The sequence below is a fragment of the Staurois parvus genome, unplaced genomic scaffold (genome assembly GCF_062004578.1).
Source record: "Staurois parvus isolate SC_StPar_1 unplaced genomic scaffold, SC_StPar_1.0 ptg000274l, whole genome shotgun sequence".
NCBI classification, from domain to species: domain Eukaryota; kingdom Metazoa; phylum Chordata; class Amphibia; order Anura; family Ranidae; genus Staurois; species Staurois parvus.
In genome coordinates, this window is record NW_028318070.1 from 1,322,821 (window position 1) to 1,342,393 (window position 19,573).

The 19,573-nt window shown below is 43.7% G+C and overlaps 1 protein-coding gene across 1 annotated transcript in view; it reads right to left on the reverse strand.

Moving 5' to 3' along the window:
* LOC149459112 (uncharacterized) overlaps positions 1-19,573 on the reverse strand; it is a 243,337-nt gene that overhangs the window by 57,620 nt on the left and 166,144 nt on the right. The window contains exons 75-81 of the mRNA XM_089681623.1: positions 17,402-17,531; positions 15,943-16,098; positions 11,167-11,293; positions 10,874-11,085; positions 8,709-8,871; positions 6,879-6,961; positions 6,640-6,800 (exon numbers count right to left, since the gene is read on the reverse strand). Coding sequence (XP_089537749.1) covers positions 6,640-6,800; positions 6,879-6,961; positions 8,709-8,871; positions 10,874-11,085; positions 11,167-11,293; positions 15,943-16,098; positions 17,402-17,531 — 1,032 coding nt within the window. The remainder of the gene's footprint in view (positions 1-6,639; positions 6,801-6,878; positions 6,962-8,708; positions 8,872-10,873; positions 11,086-11,166; positions 11,294-15,942; positions 16,099-17,401; positions 17,532-19,573) is intronic.

The following is a 19,573-nucleotide window of genomic DNA, read 5'->3' on the forward strand; positions in this document are numbered from 1 at the left end:
TCAGTAACAATTCTGTGTCCCTAAGTAACAATTCTGTGGCCCTAAGTAACGGTTCTGTGGCCCTCAGTAACAATTCTGTGTCCCTAAGTAACAATTCTGTGACCCTAAGTAACGGTTCTGTGGCCCTCAGTAACAATTCTGTGTCCCTCAGTAACAATTCTGTGTCCCTCAGTAACAATTCTGTGTCCCTCAGTAACAATTCTGTGTCTGTCCCTGATTAACGTTTACGTGGCCCTAAGTAACGGTTCTGTGGCCCTCAGTAACAATTCTGTGTCCCTGATTAACGTTTCTGTGACCCTAAGTAACGGTTCTGTGGCCCTCAGTAACAATTCTGTGTCCCTCAAGAAACAATTCTGTGTCTGTCCGTGAGTAACAATTCTGTGGCCCTAAGTAACGGTTCTGTGGCCCTCAGTAACAATTCTGTGTCCCTGATTAACGTTTATGTGGCCCTAAGTAACGGTTCTGTGGCCCTCAGTAACAATTCTGTGTCCCTCAGTAACAATTCTGTGTCTGTCCCTGAGTAACAATTCTGTGGCCCTAAGTAACGGTTCTGTGGCCCTCAGTAACAATTCTGTGTCCCTGATTAACTTTTATGTGGCCCTAACTAACGGTTCTGTGGCCCTCAGTAACAATTCTGTGTCCCTGATTAACGTTTCTGTGGCCCTCAGTAACAATTCTGTGTCCCTCAGTAACAATTCTGTCTGTCCCTGAGTAACAATTCTGTGGCCCTAAGTAACGGTTCTGTGGCCCTCAGTAACAATTCTGTGTCCCTGAGTAACAATTCTGTGGCCCTAAGTAACGGTTCTGTGGCCCTCAGTAACAATTCTGTGTCCCTGATTAACGTTTCTGTGGCCCTCAGTAACAATTCTGTGTCCCCCAGTAACAATTCTGTGTCTGTCCCTGAGTAACAATTCTGTGGCCCTAAGTAACGGTTCTGTGGCCCTCAGTAACAATTCTGTGTCCCTGAGTAACAATTCTGTGGCCCTAAGTAACGGTTCTGTGGCCCTCAGTAACAATTCTGTGTCCCTGAGTAACAATTCTGTGGCCCTAAGTAACGGTTGTGGCCCTCAGTAACAATTCTGTGTCCCTCAGTAACAATTCTGTGTCTGTCCCTGAGTAACAATTATGTGGCCCTAAGTAACGGTTATGTGGCCCTCAGTAACAATTCTGTGTCCCTGAGTAACGTTTCTGTGGCCCTAAGTAACGGTTCTGTGGCCCTCAGTAACAATTCTGTGTCCCTGAGTAACAATTCTGTGTCTGTCCCTGAGTAACAATTCTGTGGCCCTAAGTAACGGTTCTGTGGCCCTAAGTAACGGTTCTGTGGCCCTCAGTAACAATTCTGTGTCCCTGAGTAACGTTTCTGTGGCCCTAAGTAACAATTCTGTGGCCCTCAGTAACAATTCTGTGTCTGTCCCTGAGTAACAATTCTGTGGCCCTAACGTTTCTGTGGCCCTCAGTAACAGTTCTGTGGCCCTCAGTAACAATTCTGTGTCCCTGAGTAACGTTTCTGTGGCCCTAAGTAACAATTCTCTGGCACTCAGTAACAATTCTGTGTCTGTCCGTGAGTAACAATTCTGTGGCCCTAAGTAACGGTTCTGTGGCCCTCAGTAACAATTCTGTGTCCCTGATTAACGTTTATGTGGCCCTAAGTAACGGTTCTGTGGCCCTCAGTAACAATTCTGTGTCCCTGATTAACGTTTCTGTGGCCCTAAGTAACGGTTCTGTGGCCCTCAGTAACAATTCTGTGTCCCTCAGTAACAATTCTGTGTCTGTCCCTGAGTAACAATTCTGTGGCCCTAAGTAACGGTTCTGTGGCCCTCAGTAACAATTCTGTGTCCCTGATTAACTTTTATGTGGCCCTAACTAACGGTTCTGTGGCCCTCAGTAACAATTCTGTGTCCCTGATTAACGTTTCTGTGGCCCTCAGTAACAATTCTGTGTCCCTCAGTAACAATTCTGTCTGTCCCTGAGTAACAATTCTGTGGCCCTAAGTAACGGTTCTGTGGCCCTCAGTAACAATTCTGTGTCCCTGAGTAACAATTCTGTGGCCCTAAGTAACGGTTCTGTGGCCCTCAGTAACAATTCTGTGTCCCTGATTAACGTTTCTGTGGCCCTCAGTAACAATTCTGTGTCCCCCAGTAACAATTCTGTGTCTGTCCCTGAGTAACAATTCTGTGGCCCTAAGTAACGGTTCTGTGGCCCTCAGTAACAATTCTGTGTCCCTGAGTAACAATTCTGTGGCCCTAAGTAACGGTTCTGTGGCCCTCAGTAACAATTCTGTGTCCCTGAGTAACAATTCTGTGGCCCTAAGTAACGGTTGTGGCCCTCAGTAACAATTCTGTGTCCCTCAGTAACAATTCTGTGTCTGTCCCTGAGTAACAATTATGTGGCCCTAAGTAACGGTTATGTGGCCCTCAGTAACAATTCTGTGTCCCTGAGTAACGTTTCTGTGGCCCTAAGTAACGGTTCTGTGGCCCTCAGTAACAATTCTGTGTCCCTGAGTAACGTTTCTGTGGCCCTAAGTAACGGTTCTGTGGCCCTCAGTAACAATTCTGTGTCCCTGAGTAACAATTCTTTGTCTGTCCCTGAGTAACAATTCTGTGGCCCTAAGTAACGGTTCTGTGGCCCTAAGTAACGGTTCTGTGGCCCTCAGTAACAATTCTGTGTCCCTGAGTAACGTTTCTGTGGCCCTAAGTAACAATTCTGTGGCCCTCAGTAACAATGCTGTGTCTGTCCCTGAGTAACAATTCTGTGGCCCTAACGTTTCTGTGGCCCTAAGTAACAGTTCTGTGGCCCTCAGTAACAATTCTGTGTCCCTGAGTAACGTTTCTGTGGCCCTAAGTAACAATTCTCTGGCACTCAGTAACAATTCTGTCTGTCCCTGAGTAACAATTCTGTGGCCCTAAGTAACAATTCTGTGGCCCTCAGTAACAATTCTGTGTCTGTCCCTGAGTAACAATTCTGTGGCCCTAACGTTTCTGTGGCCCTAAGTAACAGTTCTGTGGCCCTCAGTAACAATTCTGTGTCTGTCCCTGAGTAACAATTCTGTGGCCCTCAGTAACAGTTCTGTGGCCCTCAGTAACAATTCTGTGTCTGTCCCTGAGTAACAATTCTGTGGCCCTAACGTTTCTGTGGCCCTAAGTAACAATTCTGTCTGTCCCTGAGTAACAATTCTGTGGCCCTAATAACGTTTCTGTGGCCCTAAGTAACAGTTCTGTGGCCCTCAGTAACAATTCTGTGTCTGTCCCTGAGTAACAATTCTGTGGCCCTAACTAACGTTTCTGTGGCCCTAAGTAACAATTCTCTGGCACTCAGTAACAATTCTGTCTGTCCCTGAGTAACAATTCTGTGGCCCTAATAACGTTTCTGTGGCCCTAAGTAACAGTTCTGTGGCCCTCAGTAACAATTCTGTGTCTGTCCCTGAGTAACAATTCTGTGGCCCTAACGTTTCTGTGGCCCTAAGTAACAATTCTCTGGCACTCAGTAACAATTCTGTCTGTCCCTGAGTAACAATTCTGTGGCCCTAACTAGCGTTTCTTTGGCCCTAAGTAACGATTCTGTGGCCCTCATTAACAATTCTGTGTCCCTGAGTAATGCTTCTCTGTCCCTAAGTAACGTTTCTCTGTCCCCAAGTAACGTTTCTGTGGCCCTAACTCTGTCCCTAATACAGAGCGGTCTGCCTCTCTTGAATGACTGGAGGCAAATGAAGAATTCTAAAATGGCCGCTATTTATAGCTCGACCATTACACAGTGCTGGCTGCCTGGCTGCTGATTGGCTAATGCGATCACGTCATTAAGGAATGCATTATGGGTCAGCGCGCCTTGTCTGCTCGCCTTCCCAGACATCCCCGCTCCGTCGCCGCACATGTCCGCCGCCATTTTAGGAAAAATTTCGATTCGCGCGTCCGAAGTAGGCTAATTTTCCAATATTCGACTCGAATTCCACTTCGCCTACTTCGATTCGCTCATCTCTAAAAATAACAGTGAAGAAAATTCAACTGAATGTCCACTTCATGCAAAAACACAAATTCAAGCATTATTTGTTTATGGGAATAGAATTTATAGAGGGAAATTATCATGCGACATCAATTGTTCTGAGAAATAACAAATGGAGTTAAAATACCCATGTTAATAAATGTAACTTCATGACATTTATTAAAAACAATTTTATTGCATCTCTGTCATTGATGAGCTTACCTAAATGGGACAGTCACAACATATCATATAAAATTGTGTTAAATTAGTGATGTCTGTCAGAGCCGTCTTAATAGGCCCCTGGGCAAAGGAGCCCCTACTAGCCTTTCTCAATTTACACACCTACTCTCATGAATTAAAGTATAAATAGTTGATAGAATTAAACATATATTTATTTACTTTTAATAAAATACATTTTAAATAATAAGAGAACATGCCATAAAGACTAATCAACACAAATGGCACAGTGCTGGGGGGAGGCAAAAGGGCACAGTATGGGGGGGGGGAATCAGGTCGTCACAGTACTGGTTCTGGAACACTGTCTGGGACACGGCCAGGCTTCTCTAAGCTTGGTGGTTGATTGCTTCTGTCTGCTTCAGGAAGAAGTTTCCAGAAATAGAGTAGGGAGGTCAGCATCTGAGTTATGAATATTTTTCTGACTTCAGCCAATCCCTGAATATAGTGCCCAGAAGGTGGCTGGAGAGAAGATAAATGTTTGGGGAGCTTGTTCAGAGGGATTATTCTCTTGGTGATGCTGCCCCCTGGGAGGTAGCCCATGCACTGAAGAGCTATTGTTAGGCCTCGGCATGTGCTTAGCTGTGGGCCTGAAGGAACTTGAACTGAAAGATATTTGCTGGGGGGGCATCACCCATGGGAATGGGGCTAAAGATGGACCTTCTTTCTCACTGCAGATTGTTGTATGAAAGCTGGGTGGACAATGGCTGTCCTTGTACATTTTGAGTATGATCTTGGCTTAAGACTCCAGTTGTCCCTGTTCTTTGTGGGTTAATGTCAAAGGTTGATGTAAGGGCTTGAACTGCTCATACAGAGTCACAGACTAAATGACTATCCCCTCCACCTCCATCAAAGGCTGCTGCTAAAAGATTTGTGCTTGAGAATCTGTCCTCCTGCACCTATTTGGACATTTTGGAGTATCCTGCACCCTCATCACTTTCTCCTGCTTGAGTGCTGCAATAAAATGTATGTAACGCTATCCTCGTGAGGGCTGCTGGATTGTTGCCCCAATTTACCCTTACTTCACCCCACAGCCAGGCACACTGTATTTCTTTAGCCAAATACACACACACTTCTGCTCAATGACAAGTCTAGGAGCATGTTTGTTTTTGGAGTTTTATTGTAGAGCTAGGGATTTGTAGTAGGATAGTCCAAGATTAGAACTATTCACACTGAGGACATCTGAACTTATCTTTTACTTGAGCATTATTGAAGTCCTGACTGACAGCAGATAACAGACTTCTCTTAAAAATGTAGCAGCATGAGCAAAGTCCCTTTTTGCAGTATTAGTAGTTACAGGGCTGAACTCCTCAGGTACAGGCCCGTTACGACAGACTGACAGTCTAGAAGTAAAAGCAACTGAGCAAAGTCCTTTGCAGTAGCAACAATTTGACAGCTCTTCAGAACACTAGCCAGTGTTCCCTTCCTCAGACCTACGCTGATTATCAAGCACCAGAGGGGTAGCAAAGCACACAGAGTCCCCGACATCTCTCAGAGTCTGTACTCACAAGTCCAAGGACAGAATGGTTGCCTCTTTCCAATCTTCCAAGCAAATCTCTCCCATGATACCAGACAGATATTTAGCAGACAGCTTTCCTCAGTCAGCTTACTGTAGAACCAGGGTCACTCTCATAAGTTTCAGGCCCGCAGGTCGACCCACCTGAGGCTGCATGGCAGCAAGTGCCAGGTGAGGCAGCCTGCCTCCAGCCTGGCTTGGTGCAATCCACTCCTGGGAAAGACACTGAACCCATGTGCTCTCAGAATATAAATACCACTCCCAGCATGCAATGGGGTCACCCTCCCCTGCAATTGGCCAGGGCTGTACCCATATTCATGTTGTACATTTGCCTAGCCCCTGACCATGTTCTGGAAGGCTCTTGTAGCTACTTGAAGGTGGGTAGAACTCAAACAAACTCAAACAACACCACTCTGATAAGCAGAGAAACACACTATGCTAAACCTAACCATACACATCCTAGCACCTGACTAGGAGAGTGCTACAAAAAGACAACCCCTAGACTGAGCCTATATTTGTTGGTGTGTTTTGATCTGGTATCTTGGCCTGGAAGCCTCTGAAAAGGTAAGGGAGACCTGGGTCATGTTCAACAAATTTAAAATCAAATGCACAGGAACTGAGAAGCCGCTTTGGAATAAGTCAGTGTGCTGCTATCCATTTTCCCTAGAAGTGATAGCCAGTGATGAACTGTGCGAGGATCTGACTATAGCAAGTAAGCATAAACTGATCTGGAATGACCACATGGTTTATGGATATTATCTGGAATATAGCTGGATTATGAAAGTTTGAAACTTACTCTTCCCAGTAAACTTTAAGGCATACTGATGCAATATGACAATATGGATGGGATAATACTAACACAATGTCACCTATATCTATATTTTAAGCCCCCCAACTCATGTCTCTGCCCTCACCTTGAGCAGCTGAATCCTTTGAATGAAAGCCTTGTAGAAGGAGAGGGTCTCATTCCGATGTCTCCCCAGTTGAGACGTTAAGTGAAGAGTTTGATCCTCCAGTTTGTCAAATAACGTCCTTACATTGAAATCCTCTAGGACTCGTATGGTATTCCTCTCATCTGCAACGTGTTATAAAAATGTGTTACCACTACATATAAATCTGCTGATAGAATCTCCCAGGTAATAACTTACTGTACCTAATCCATAGGTGATTTCCTTATTTCCAATATCAAACACTTCTCCAGAAACACGAAAGCCCACTGCTTCATAAAACTGAAGACTGAATGTCAGACAAAGAAAAACGCTTATGAACGTTAGTTAAAGACTTTATACAAGGCTAACCAGACTTGAGAGAGATCTTTCAATAATACAGGCAGTTACCGAGTTACATATGCAGCACTACACCCTTAAGAGATGGGGTTAGGGGTGTATGGGATGCCCAAGGATAATGGAAACAGAGGACAAACTCTTTAGCAGCAATGTACAAGTCTTTTCAGAAACAGTTATCTCTTGGAGAGCTAGCCAGCATCTCCTGTAGTACCACCCCAGACCCTAGATGAATCTTCTCCTCATCCAGCTGTAATGGGTGATTTCCTGGGCAGGGTATCTAGTACCTGCCACTGAAGTGTAAACAGTCCCAGGTAAAAAGCTAATTCAGTTTCCTACCCGAGTGCAACTTTCCCATTACTGGCTCAGGGGTTTCAGGTTTACTCACTCAGTCCTTCTCCTGTGCTGCTGGTGGGTTGGTGGCTGCTACTAGGCCATTTAGCTGGGCCTGTCCTTCCCTGCTGCACACATGGTCCTCTCTCTGGGGCCTGGTGAAGTTCTAAGCCCCTCTCCATCTGTGTCCCCTACCGGGCTCCTGCTCTCCAGCTTCACTTCATCTTCCACCCAAACTCTCCTACTACTGAGCAGACTCAGTTACTCTTAAAGGCTGTCCTGGCCCCGTGCCAAGCCTCCTGTTGGAGATTGACCAGGATGTCTTAAGACTACAGACCAGCCACTCCTCACCTCCGCCCACTGCTTCTAGATCTTTCCCCAAAGTTCCACAGCAGGGGGAAGTCTCAGAGAGCTGGTCTGCAGAGCCTCTCAGCTCTGACCACAATTTGACCCACCTGGCTATCAAACCAGGCTGCTACTCAGCCCTCCTCACTAACAATTGAACTAGAGCTCCCCCTAGCTAACTAGGAGGGGGCTACTCAAACTTCTGACTTACATACGACTCGTACTTAAGAATGGAGGCAGCATTATGTCACGCTGGTCCCGGAAACCTTCAGGCAGCCATCTTGCTGCTCACCGCATGCTGCCACCTACTGTCTGGCGGACCTGTCAGCAATCCCACATCACTGCATGGCCAGGTAATCTTTCCCTGTGCAATTCAAAACGTAAAAATAATTTTTTGGCTGGCGTTACACTTAAAAAATGTACCTGTTCTAACTTACATACAAATTCAACTGAAGAACAAACCTACAGAACCTATCTTGTTCCTAACCTGGGGACTGCCTGTAGTAACAACATTCTCTACTGGAAAAGATCAGTTTGTCCACAAAACATTTAGCTGGTGCTAAATAATACAATACAATTATTTGAGTATCTTAATATAGAAAACAGACTTGTAAAAAGATTGTCAGACAAAAAGAAAATGAAATTTCCCATGCTGGTCTAATGAATGGTGGTCTAAGAAAATCCTTCATTGGGACAATATTATTATGATCATTCAAGACTAACAAACCTTTGGCTGTAGCTGCAGACCACCAACTGATGACCAAGGGTAGAAGTTGCAATAAGACACCACTAAGTTACTAAAGAATAATAATGAACTTACAAGAAAATGGGGGGGGGGCTGATATATAAGGGTAGAGAACTGGGAATGTTTTTCAGAAGGATACAAATAAAAAAACTATCTAAATGCAATACCCTTCTCCACTGCTCCCCTTTCCTTGATTATTGAGAAGCCCCAGAAGGTTGTATGATAAGGAGTAAACATTATACCAAATCACACAGCACACATAAAAGAAGAAGAGGACCTGTCTTGCGTCAGTACATATTCTGGAGGGATGTACGGTTCTCCCAAACTCCTCCATCTGGGCTTCCAGTTCTTCAAGGGGCTGGGTTTGTGTAATGAGGGTCTCAGCAGCAAAGTTATGATGAGCAGAACAATCATTACTATGAAGAGCAGCACCAAAACCCCTAATCAAATGTAAATCAACAGAATGCACACATCAGTAAGAGATGAATCCTTATCATGAAGATGTTTACACCACACAACTCCCTTCTTTCTAGGATTTATATTTATTGTGTTAACTAAAACAGTCATATGTATTGCTGCTTTGCTTATTACAGTGCACTGTCTGTTTTGTAGCTGTATAACTGATCTCATATTCTGTTGATGAGGGTGATTGTTTGACTTGCATTATCTCTAAGCAGACAAGATGTATGGGTGTGCATAAACCGCTCTGGCATCACTTAGGACCAGGACTGGTTAAAAACAACAAAAACCTATGCTTAGTAACAAGTTACAGGAGCTTAGCCTCCTTTATGTCATAAAACACTCTGGGTTTCAGAACAGTTGCAGCCAGTGTTAGAATCTACAGAGATAACTAAAGTACCACATTTTCTATTAGGTGAGGTAAATCATGTTAAAGGAACATTTTTTATATTTAGATGCTATTTTATTAAATATATTAAAGTGTATCTATAAAAACCCAAAAAGTTTAAATATTGAAGATCACCAATTGTTAAATGTGGTGGCTGCATTATTATTTTCTTTTTTTTGGGGTTATTTTTCTTTATTTTCACCTTCTGATCCAGGCAGTAAGTTTGTTATATGTTCAACTTAAAGTGTTACTAAACCCACAACAGTACAATCAGTCTGTATATGCAATAAAGCATGCTTGTTATACTCATTGTGGAACCTAAGGGGTTAATCCTCTGCACTGTGTAAAAAGGATGTTTGATCCTGTCTTCTCTGATCCTCCCCTTCTTCCACAGTCCCCAATCCCTCTGCTGAAAGAACAGAGCCTTGGGGGCAAGCTGCACATGCTCAGTTTGGTGTGTGTTGTTTTTTTTTTCTTTGGAGAGTGCATGTGATCAGCACAGGGCCAATCACTGCTGTCCAGACAGAGGGTCAGGGGACCTGCAGCCTCATAGGACAATCAGGGCAGAATTAAAACACCTCCTACAAGCTTTAACCAGTGCTCTGCTGGACACTGATAGAAGTCACAAAACTGCTCCAACTGCTGATGAGTAAAGGTATTTAGCAGTTTATATTTACTAAAATAATTGCATTTCCATGTTCTGTGTACTGTAGGAGACCAGATATAGTGATTGCAGGACCATGGGTTTAGTAACACTTTAAAGTGTAAAAGAAAAAGAAAAGAAAAAAACAGCACAATGGATATTACTTACTATTAACATGCTGCGTCTCTTGTGTTGCTGTCCCTTTTGAAATCTTTCTATTCCAGTCGCCTGTCACTATTGTCTTCCGCTGCATTGGGGATTAATAGAACTGAGAGAGCTGTAACAGGCTCTCATCAAGAGTGCCCACCTATGCTCACCCTTTCCACCTTCCTCCTGTCAAGCCCATACTTTTGTTTCTATAAATGAAACCATCTATCATTAGAAGGTGGACCTTTCAATTATCCACCTGTCATTCATTCATAGATAGTTTTTCTTTCATGGAAGCTGTAATACGGCCTCAATGAATGAAGGAGGTGGGCAGAAAGGGCGGGCATAGTCAGCCATTCTTGATAAGTGTCTGTCACTTCCTGGCACCCCAGTAGATTATAGCAGCATGGGTGAGGGGCAGAGGAGAGAGACTTCTAAACCAGGAGACAACTACCTGGTTTAGAAGCCGGCCATAGAAAGTTCAAATCTCAGCCAGTTCAGCCATTTCTAGGGGAAGACTGAATCTACCCAAGTTGATCAATTGATCAACTTGGGTACAACTAGCCTGTTGGGTTTTACATGTGATTATTATAGCCACTAGCAGTAATCTCTGGGTTGTCCCACCATGGCCCTGCAAGAGGGATTTCCCCATCAACACTGACTGTGTTGATGGGGAAATTGAACGATTTTCTTTCATGCAACCTGTCTATGGCTGGCTTTAGGGTTTAAAGTTGAAGTCCTGAGAGGTGGAGAGGTGTGTAAAAGACACAGAATGCACACCCTGTTTAACATGTTTCAGATTTACCTAAAATAACCCCCCAGTTGGGGGCCAGGTTCAGTTTCTGTTGGGGAACAAAGCCATTTCTTGTAAGTTGATAGGGGGAAGAAGGCTGGATGTGGGAAGCTGCTGGGTCACAATGAACATTTCTGTCCTTTACAGTAATAAATAGAGAGCGTTCCCTAATCCCATTGTCTTGGAATACATATGTACCAGGGTTTGTAAACACATGAGCAAACCTGTTGGAAAAAAAAATCACAACAAATCGTTCAGTGATTGGCTTAACCAAATACTGTCAACCCCAGCCACACAACACCTACCTAGAAATGTTCACATTGGTCTCTCTGATAAGGTAATCCAGTCTTCGAAAGGCCCCAAAGTCCCAATGTGGGTTGGAATTAAACAAATGATCTTTCTGATATATGGGGTAATGGCTGGATGCTCGTTCTATAGGATAAAATAATAATTCTAACAATTATTTTACTGGTAGAATAACCCATCCTTCCTTCAGTCACTGTGCACCACTTGTCACTGCCAGGAGTTAAAGTGGTTGCAAACCTCAGACATGAAATATGAACAAAGCATATCCCTCTATAGTGTGTGCTTGTCTCAGTTAAGAGCAGTAAGTGGTATTTTTGTCTGCTGCCGAGTTCTTCTGCTATCAACGCGAGTCACTTCTGACAAGTTCGTCTCGGTGCATCACCTGAAGCCAGTCAGTCACTTCACTGGGTATGTGTAAAGGTTTACAACCACTTTAAACTTTGCACTTAGCAAGGGCTCAATTCACAAAGCTTTACAAGAGGATAAGGATCTGTATTTTCACCTGTAATTTTCAAATCACATTGGAATCAGCAAGAAATGTTACTTTTTTTGGAAAAATTATCCTTTTCCTGGTTTATTATGTTTAAGAGTTCAGGCATAAAGCTCGCCAAACATGCTATGAATTTTGTCCAATTTCTCTTAAACCAGATAAAATTCAAGCTGTGGGTGGCCCTGTCAACACAAGACCAGCTCAACAAATTTTGACTGAAAAATCAAAGGAGCTGGGTGGAAAATTGTTGGCCAAACAGTGACTAAAGCCAATCAGATGCAGCTGATGTTTGTATTCTGATAGCTGCACCTGTCTGAATACAATGGCCAGCAGAGGAGATTCCTCCATGCAGGCTATTTAGCTTCAAAATACAGTCTATAGCGTGAGCAGAAAAGATCCCAAATGACCTTCAAAAAATCCAATGGCTGGATCCTTATATGGCACGAGCTCCGGTGGGAGCCATTTACATCTGCAGAGTGGCTATTTCCAAACGTGGCAACACCATCAAGCAGTGAGGGGCATTTGACCAGATCTGACCAGACCCATATAAGGATCCTTGATGTCCTGAGAGTATCTGCTTTAAATGCGCACTGAGATTGCGTATCTGGTGAGTGCGCAATCCTTATATATCTATCACCTCATCCACGGATCCAGCCATTGGATTTTTTGACAGTCATTTGGGATCTTTTCTGCTCACGCTCTAGACCAGCAATGGGCAAACTACTATACGGCCCGGCGGACCTTTTAATCCGGCCCGCGGAGAACGTGAGGGGAGCTAGGCTCCTCTCACAGTCCGCCCTGAAGACCGGTGTAGCATGAAAATCTGTCTCCTATGAGGATCTGTCCCCCTCGACGTATCTGCGCATGTGCCGGAGATCGCCGATCGGCTGCTAATGCCTGAAACTGGCACATGCGCAGATACGTTGAGGGGGACAGATCCTCATAGGAGACAGATTTTCATGCTACACCGGAGAACACGGCGAGAGGAACGCGCGGAGCAAAGGTAAGTGAATTGACACAGGGGGGACTTGGGGACATAATATGGGGGATGAATAGGAGGGATGAATTACTATAGGGGGGACGAATTACTATATGGGGGACGAATTACTATATGGGGGATGAATTACTATAGGGGGGATGAATTACTATAGGGGGGATGAATTACTATATGGGGGATGAATTACTATATGGGGGATGAATTACTATATGGGGGATGAATTACTATGGGGGATGAATTACTATATGGGGGATGAATTACTATATAGATTGTAAGCTCGAAAGAGCAGGGCCCTCGATCCCCTCATGTTTTGCATTGTATTGGTATTGTTCTGTCACATGTTCTGTCCCCCTTTGTAATGTACAGCGCTGAGCGAACTATTGGCGCTTTATAAATACTGTATAATAATAATAATAATAATAATATGGGGGATGAATTACTATATGGGGGATGAATTACTATGGGGGATGAATTACTATAGGGGGGATGAATTACTATAGGGGGGATGAATTACTATGCTTACTATGGGGGATGAATTACTATATGGGGGATTAATTACTATGCTTACTATGGGGGAATATTACTATACTTACTTGGATGACACATACACATCATTCATCTACTCTTGGTCCGGCCCCCGGGTCCAATATATGAACCCATTGCGGCCCTCAAGTCAAAAAGTTTGCCCACCCCTGCTCTAGACTGTATTTTGGTCTAGTGTCCAATCACCTATAGTTACCATTAGGTGACACTTTTACTTGCACCTTAATATTGTTTTATTATGCGGTTTTATTCTACTGTATTTTTGCATAAAGATGTCTATATGTCCTAAACACAACATTTTAGCGCTGCACCTTGCTTTATTTTGATTACTTTGGAGGTTTATATGGTGTCTTTTTGGTGTTCAGCTGCTATTTTCTCATTCTATTTATTTATTATTTCACCTTAAGCGCTCACTTACCCTGCGATTTACTAAGGCTATTTAGCTTGCATGGAAGAATAGACTAGATTTATCTTGTTATCCTGCAGACTGAACAAGAGAAATGTATGCATGTATGGTAATCAGAGGTTCAAAGATACAATATTAATAAGCCCATTATAAAGGTATAAATGTACCACAGTCTATGACATCAGATACTTATCATGAAGATTTGCTGTAGTACTGACAATGTTGAGAAAATGAAATAATTATTATTTGGTCACTCCTAGAATAATAGCAGAACACTACAAAAACTACTAATTCGATCTGATTTTTTTCTTTTTTGCTAGAAGATTTTGGCGGTAAAAAACATCTTTTTCCAATTACTGTTCCCTCATACTCTAATCAGGTATTCAGTTATTGTAAGTGACTGAATCAAGTAAAAGTTAGGGTCATTCATTATTATTATTTTACAGGAATTATATAGCGCCAGTTTGCTCAGCACTTTACAATATAAGGGAGACAGTACAATTACAATACATTTCAGTACAGAAGAAATAGGAGGGCCCAGCTCGTGGAGCTTACAATCTAAAGGAAGGGGGAGGTGATACAAAAGGTCATAGCTGCGTGGGATGATCTGGTGGAGGTGATTCAAGTACAGTTCTTAGGTGGAGGTGGGGTAGGTTTCCCTGAAGAAGTGAGTTTTCAAAGATCGCCTAAAGGCAGACAGGGTGGGGGCTGACCGGAGATGCTGTGCAGTTCCAGGGGATGGGAGAGGCTCTGGAGAAGTCCTAGAGGCGAGCGTGGAAGAAGGTGATGAGGGAGCTAGAGAGGAGGCTATCATGGGAGGAGCGGAGTGGACGATATCTGTGGATGAGGTTGGTGATGTAGCTAGGGGCACTGTTGTGGATGGCTTTGTAAGCTATGGTTAGTATTTTGAATTTTATATGTTGGGTTAGTGGAAGCCAGTGGAGGGATTGGCAGAGAGGGGCAGCAGTCGCTGATTGGTTGGTAAGGTGTATGAGTCTAGCAGCATCATTCCTGATAGACTGAAGGGGGGATAGCCTGTGTAACGGTAGACCAGTGAGGAGGGATTTGCAATAATCGAGGCGGGATACAACCAAGGCGTGGATGAGTTGTTTTGTGGTGTCATTGGTCAGGAAGGGGCAGATTTTGGAAATGTTCCGGAGGTTGAGGCGGCGGATTTAGCCAGTGAGTGGATATGGGGCCCAAAGGAGAGGTCAGAGTCTAGGATTACGCCTAGCACCCTGGCATGAGGGGAAGGACCAATGATTGTGCTGTTCATGGCTAGAATACTCCATGAGGTATATTTCCTTCATTATAAATCTTAGTCACTTCATTAGTAACCCTCATTATCCTAACTAAAGTCATAAGAAACTCTACTTTGTACATATAACTAAGCTCTGGCAGCTTTTACACAGCCCTTTTGACCGGTCCATGCCCTGCTGTTGAACAGAATTGCATAACAAGGAACAAAAGGAACTGACATTAGAACAAAGATTACATCACGTCATGCTTCCAGTAAAAAACTCACGTCATGCTTCCAGGACAAAAACTATCCTGACTTGTCTTGGGTGCTAAGGAACAACCCAAGAGTCAAAAGTTAACAGAAGAAGCACCAGACTAGCTTTCTATGGCAAACCTAAGTGATTTGCTTTTGGAATGTCAGATTTTGCAACAAGGAGCAAAATAGGACTGATTGTTGGGTAGATGCAGCATGGTGCGGTGGGCAGAAAGCACACATAGTCCTGATTTGCCAGAAACAGACCCAGTGGGGAGGTTCACCTGACTAGGGTATTCACAAAAGTTCAGTGCAGAGATAGGGGATGCAGGTTCCGAGCTGCAGACAGTGTGGCCTGGCTGGTCCAACCCAATGGAGAGCTGAGAAAGTAGACGTAGTCCCTACTCTTTACCTACTTCACTGTAACCTTTCCCTATTGCTAATACTGTCCCTCACAGATGGGTGACCTGTTCCTACACTAGCCACTCTCATAAAGCACTGAAATCCTAGGGTCAGAGTCTTAAATAGACTCTGCCTGATCAAAGATGGCTGCCAGGGTCACATGGGGCAAGAGCATCCAACCAAATCATTGCCCTATGTGACTGAGGGAGTCAAAGAGACTCCCAGTTTCCCTCTCCCCTCTGCCTTTCCACTGCGATACAATACCACCTACAGTGGAGAAAATAGATTGCACTTGCCTACACTCTACCTACAGAAACCTATCATGTTCTAGGTCTCTTTTTCAGATCTGTACAAAGTGAAAATGACAGAGAGAATTTAAATGGTTCTTATAAACAATCTTGTATCTGTATTTTTTGCTTTGGGATGCAGAGATTGGCTTACTCACCGTTGGGTAAAACGCTTAGTTGGAATAGAACCAGGTTGCCCTCATTGACACACAAAATGGGGTTGGGTATTCTGGGAAGAGATACCGAGTGCGCTGATGTCACAACCTGTTCTCTCTCCCTTGACTTTCTAGGCGTTGGAACTGACCACAAGTCTCCTATAATGTAGATGTGTTCATTGTAACAAGTACACATAATGGAATTAAGAATTTAAATTTTGTGACAAACATCAAGTTGCAAGCATTAGAACATTTTGAACAGTTATGACTAACAGGCCTGCGTAAGGGTCCCTGCAATTTGCAAGGCCAAGAGATATATTCTAAGTTATTGCATTTCTAGGTTGGAAGATTATTATTATTATTATACAGGAATTATATAGCGCCAACGGTTTGCTGAGCGCTTTACATTATAGTGGGAGACAATACAGTAACAATACAGTTCAATACAAGAGGGATTTGAGGGCCCTGATCCTTGGAGCTTACAATCTAGGAGGGAGGGGTGAATGGTACAGTAGGTAGTCACTGTGGGGGATGGAGTGGTTGGAAGAGTAGAGGATTCCAGAAGTAGCAGAGGGCGGGATAGGCTTCCCTGAAGAGAAAGGTTTTCAGTGACCACCGAAAAGCAAGTAGAGTAGGTGATAGTCTGATAGATTGGGGTAGGGAGTTCCAGAGGATGGGTGACGCCCTGGAGAAGTCTTGGAGACGAGCATGGGAGGAGGAGATAAGGGAGCTAGAGAGTAAGAGGTCTTGTGAGGAGCGGAGTGTGCGGTTTGGGTGATATTTAGAGATAAGGTTGGTTATGTAAATTGGGGCAGTGTTGTGGATGGCTTTATATGTCATTGTTAGAGTTTTGAAGATATGATTGTACAGGTGTTACAAAAGTTTGAGAATATAGTTGGTCCTGTTGTCCTGTAAAACAGTATGTGGTCAGCACACTCCCAGACAAATCATACATGGTAGACTTGGTCATCACTGTGGATGGCCAATTCTACTATAGATGAGATTATCCCCTGCCAAGCAGAAGAAGGGTTATTGCACCAGGACTAATTGCCTGGGTTGGTGCTCAAAGTCAGCAAAACCCACCCAAGTGATTTGGCATTTACACTATCTGGGAGTACCAACTCCTGACCACTGATCCAGCTTGGACTAAAATAATTATATATATATATGGAAATCACTGAAGTAAAACACGGCTACTCCAGAGATCTGCACGTGCTTCCGATTCCCATGCTGAGTTGCTGTCCTAATGCATTCTGACCACAGGAGGTTGGCTCCTCAGCACAGGCGCCATTCAGAGAACACTTTGCATTTTATGAATAGAATACATTCTCTGATTGGGCGAAGTGGAGAGCCACTGCTGAGAGCCTAAGCCAGTCGCTCCCGCCCATCAGATCGATGCTGCAGTCACCCAGGCAACTATGTATGTTTGTTTTTTTAATCCTGCAGTTCTCCATTAACTAACCTGTAAGAAACGCCTCAATGACCTGGGCACTGGAAACTATTACACCAAATATTCCACTGGAGGCAAAGACTACAAGCTGTACGCGCTCACTGTTCCTGATGTGATCTGGGCCAAGAACATTCAGCACCTCCTGGAAGATACAGAGAAAAACGATATGCATATAACACTAGCATATTTAATGAACCAAAGTAGGTAACCTAACCTACAGTAGCCAATCAGATGTCACAAGAGATTATTTTTTTAGTGGTTGCTGTGCGTTATTCAACTATGCCACCATTGATGCTTTTTGCACTCTTTTTGTATTGGAAACTAGAATACATTTTCTAGTGATGCGGCTCAGTCAATGTGATACTGTATGAAACCAACAATGGGGCACTATTCCTCCCAATGACACCAACGATGGGGCACTTTCCTCCGACTGACACCAATGATGGGGCACTATTCCTTCCACTGACACAATAATGGGGCAATATTCCTTCCACTGACACAATAATGGGGCACTATTCCTCCCACTGACACCAATGATGGGGCACTATTCCTCCCACTGACACAACAATGGGGCACTTTCCCAGAGGCGGCTCTAGGCTTTGAGAGGCCTTGGGAAAAGTTTAAACATGAGGCCCCACTCACACCCATCTGTCAGCTACACAGCAGGCCTTCCCAGATTGAGATTCTCGTGCGATGAATGGGAGGGGTGATGTCACTACTCATTGGCTGATGGTCAGAGTTCCAGAAGTCTTAGGCTATGTGAGAGCTGAGTGTGACAGGGCTGTTAAAGCTGTCTGCATACAGCAGTATAATTTTTGCATACATGTAAAAATCTAAATTTTTTGGTAATAAAATTACTTAAACCCCCAAAACATTATATATTTTCTGAAAGAAGAGGCCCCGTAGAATAAAAAGGTTTGGTTAATATATAAAAGATGAGTTTGCATCAAGTATATACATACCAAACATTCCATGTCTTAAAATTGCATGCACCCACGATATCGCAAAATCACCCAAAAATTACCAAAGGTGACTCTTTAAAAACTTTTACAGCACATCAGTTTAGAGTTAACTAGAATCTCTTGTGCTAGAATTTAGTTTTCACTCTGGTGTTCACGAAAATACGTCACACGTGTGGTGTGACTGCGGTTTACATACATGTGCACACCCTGGAATTGCCTTTGCGCAGGTGTGTGGAGCAACTGGGGTTGCATCATTTAAAAAAAACAAAACAAAATTTTTATATATATATATATATATATATATATATATATATATATATATATATATATATATATTATAGGTACTGTTTATAGAGACATTAGGGGATTTACTAAAGCTGGAGAGTCCAAAATCAGACTCCCTTCTGCATAGAAACCAATCAGCTTCCAGGTTTCATTGCCAAAGCTTCATTGAACAAGCTGAGGTTAGAAGCTGATTGGTTTCTATGCAGGGAGTCTGATTTTGGACTCTCCAGCTTTAGTAAATAAACCCCTAGGGGTCTAAAATGTCTCCCCTGCCCTTCATACCATCCAACCAAGCACAGATTGGCTTGGTTAAATGTATCCGCTGACTGTACTGGCCACTTCTGTGAGATCGAGGCATGGATTTGCCTTGGTCTCACAGTGCTCTCCCTCCCTTAGCTGGTAGATGTGTTCCAGGGCTCCGATAAGAGCAGGCGATCCCAGGAACCACGGGAGGGGGGCTGCCAGCAGAAGGCACTACACTGCCTGCTTCATGAAAGTGATTGGTAGCTATAGAGCTGCGGCATCACTTTCAAGCTGGTAGCTGGCTGTGTTAGGCAAATTAAGTGGCCGTAAGCGCGAGGCCTTAGGCGACCACCTAATTTGAGAGCCGCTTCTGCTCTTCCCACTGACAGCAATGGGGCACTATTCCCTTCACTGGCACAGAATACTCCTCTACCTAATATTAAAGATAAATACCCTCTTTGATTTCAGGACATTTTGTACTTTCACTGGCCATGGTCCGGCCCCCCAAAATTCTGAAGGACAGTTAACTGGTCCATTGTTTAAAAAGTTTGGAGACCCTGTTCTAGTATACTAGAGGTAAAGGTACTACAACATGAGAAATCATTACTGGAGTAACATCTGTCCAAGTTGTTAAGTGAGATCCCCAGCCATTACCTGCCCTGGCTATTGTTATAGTAATTTGTTTTTCCTTTAA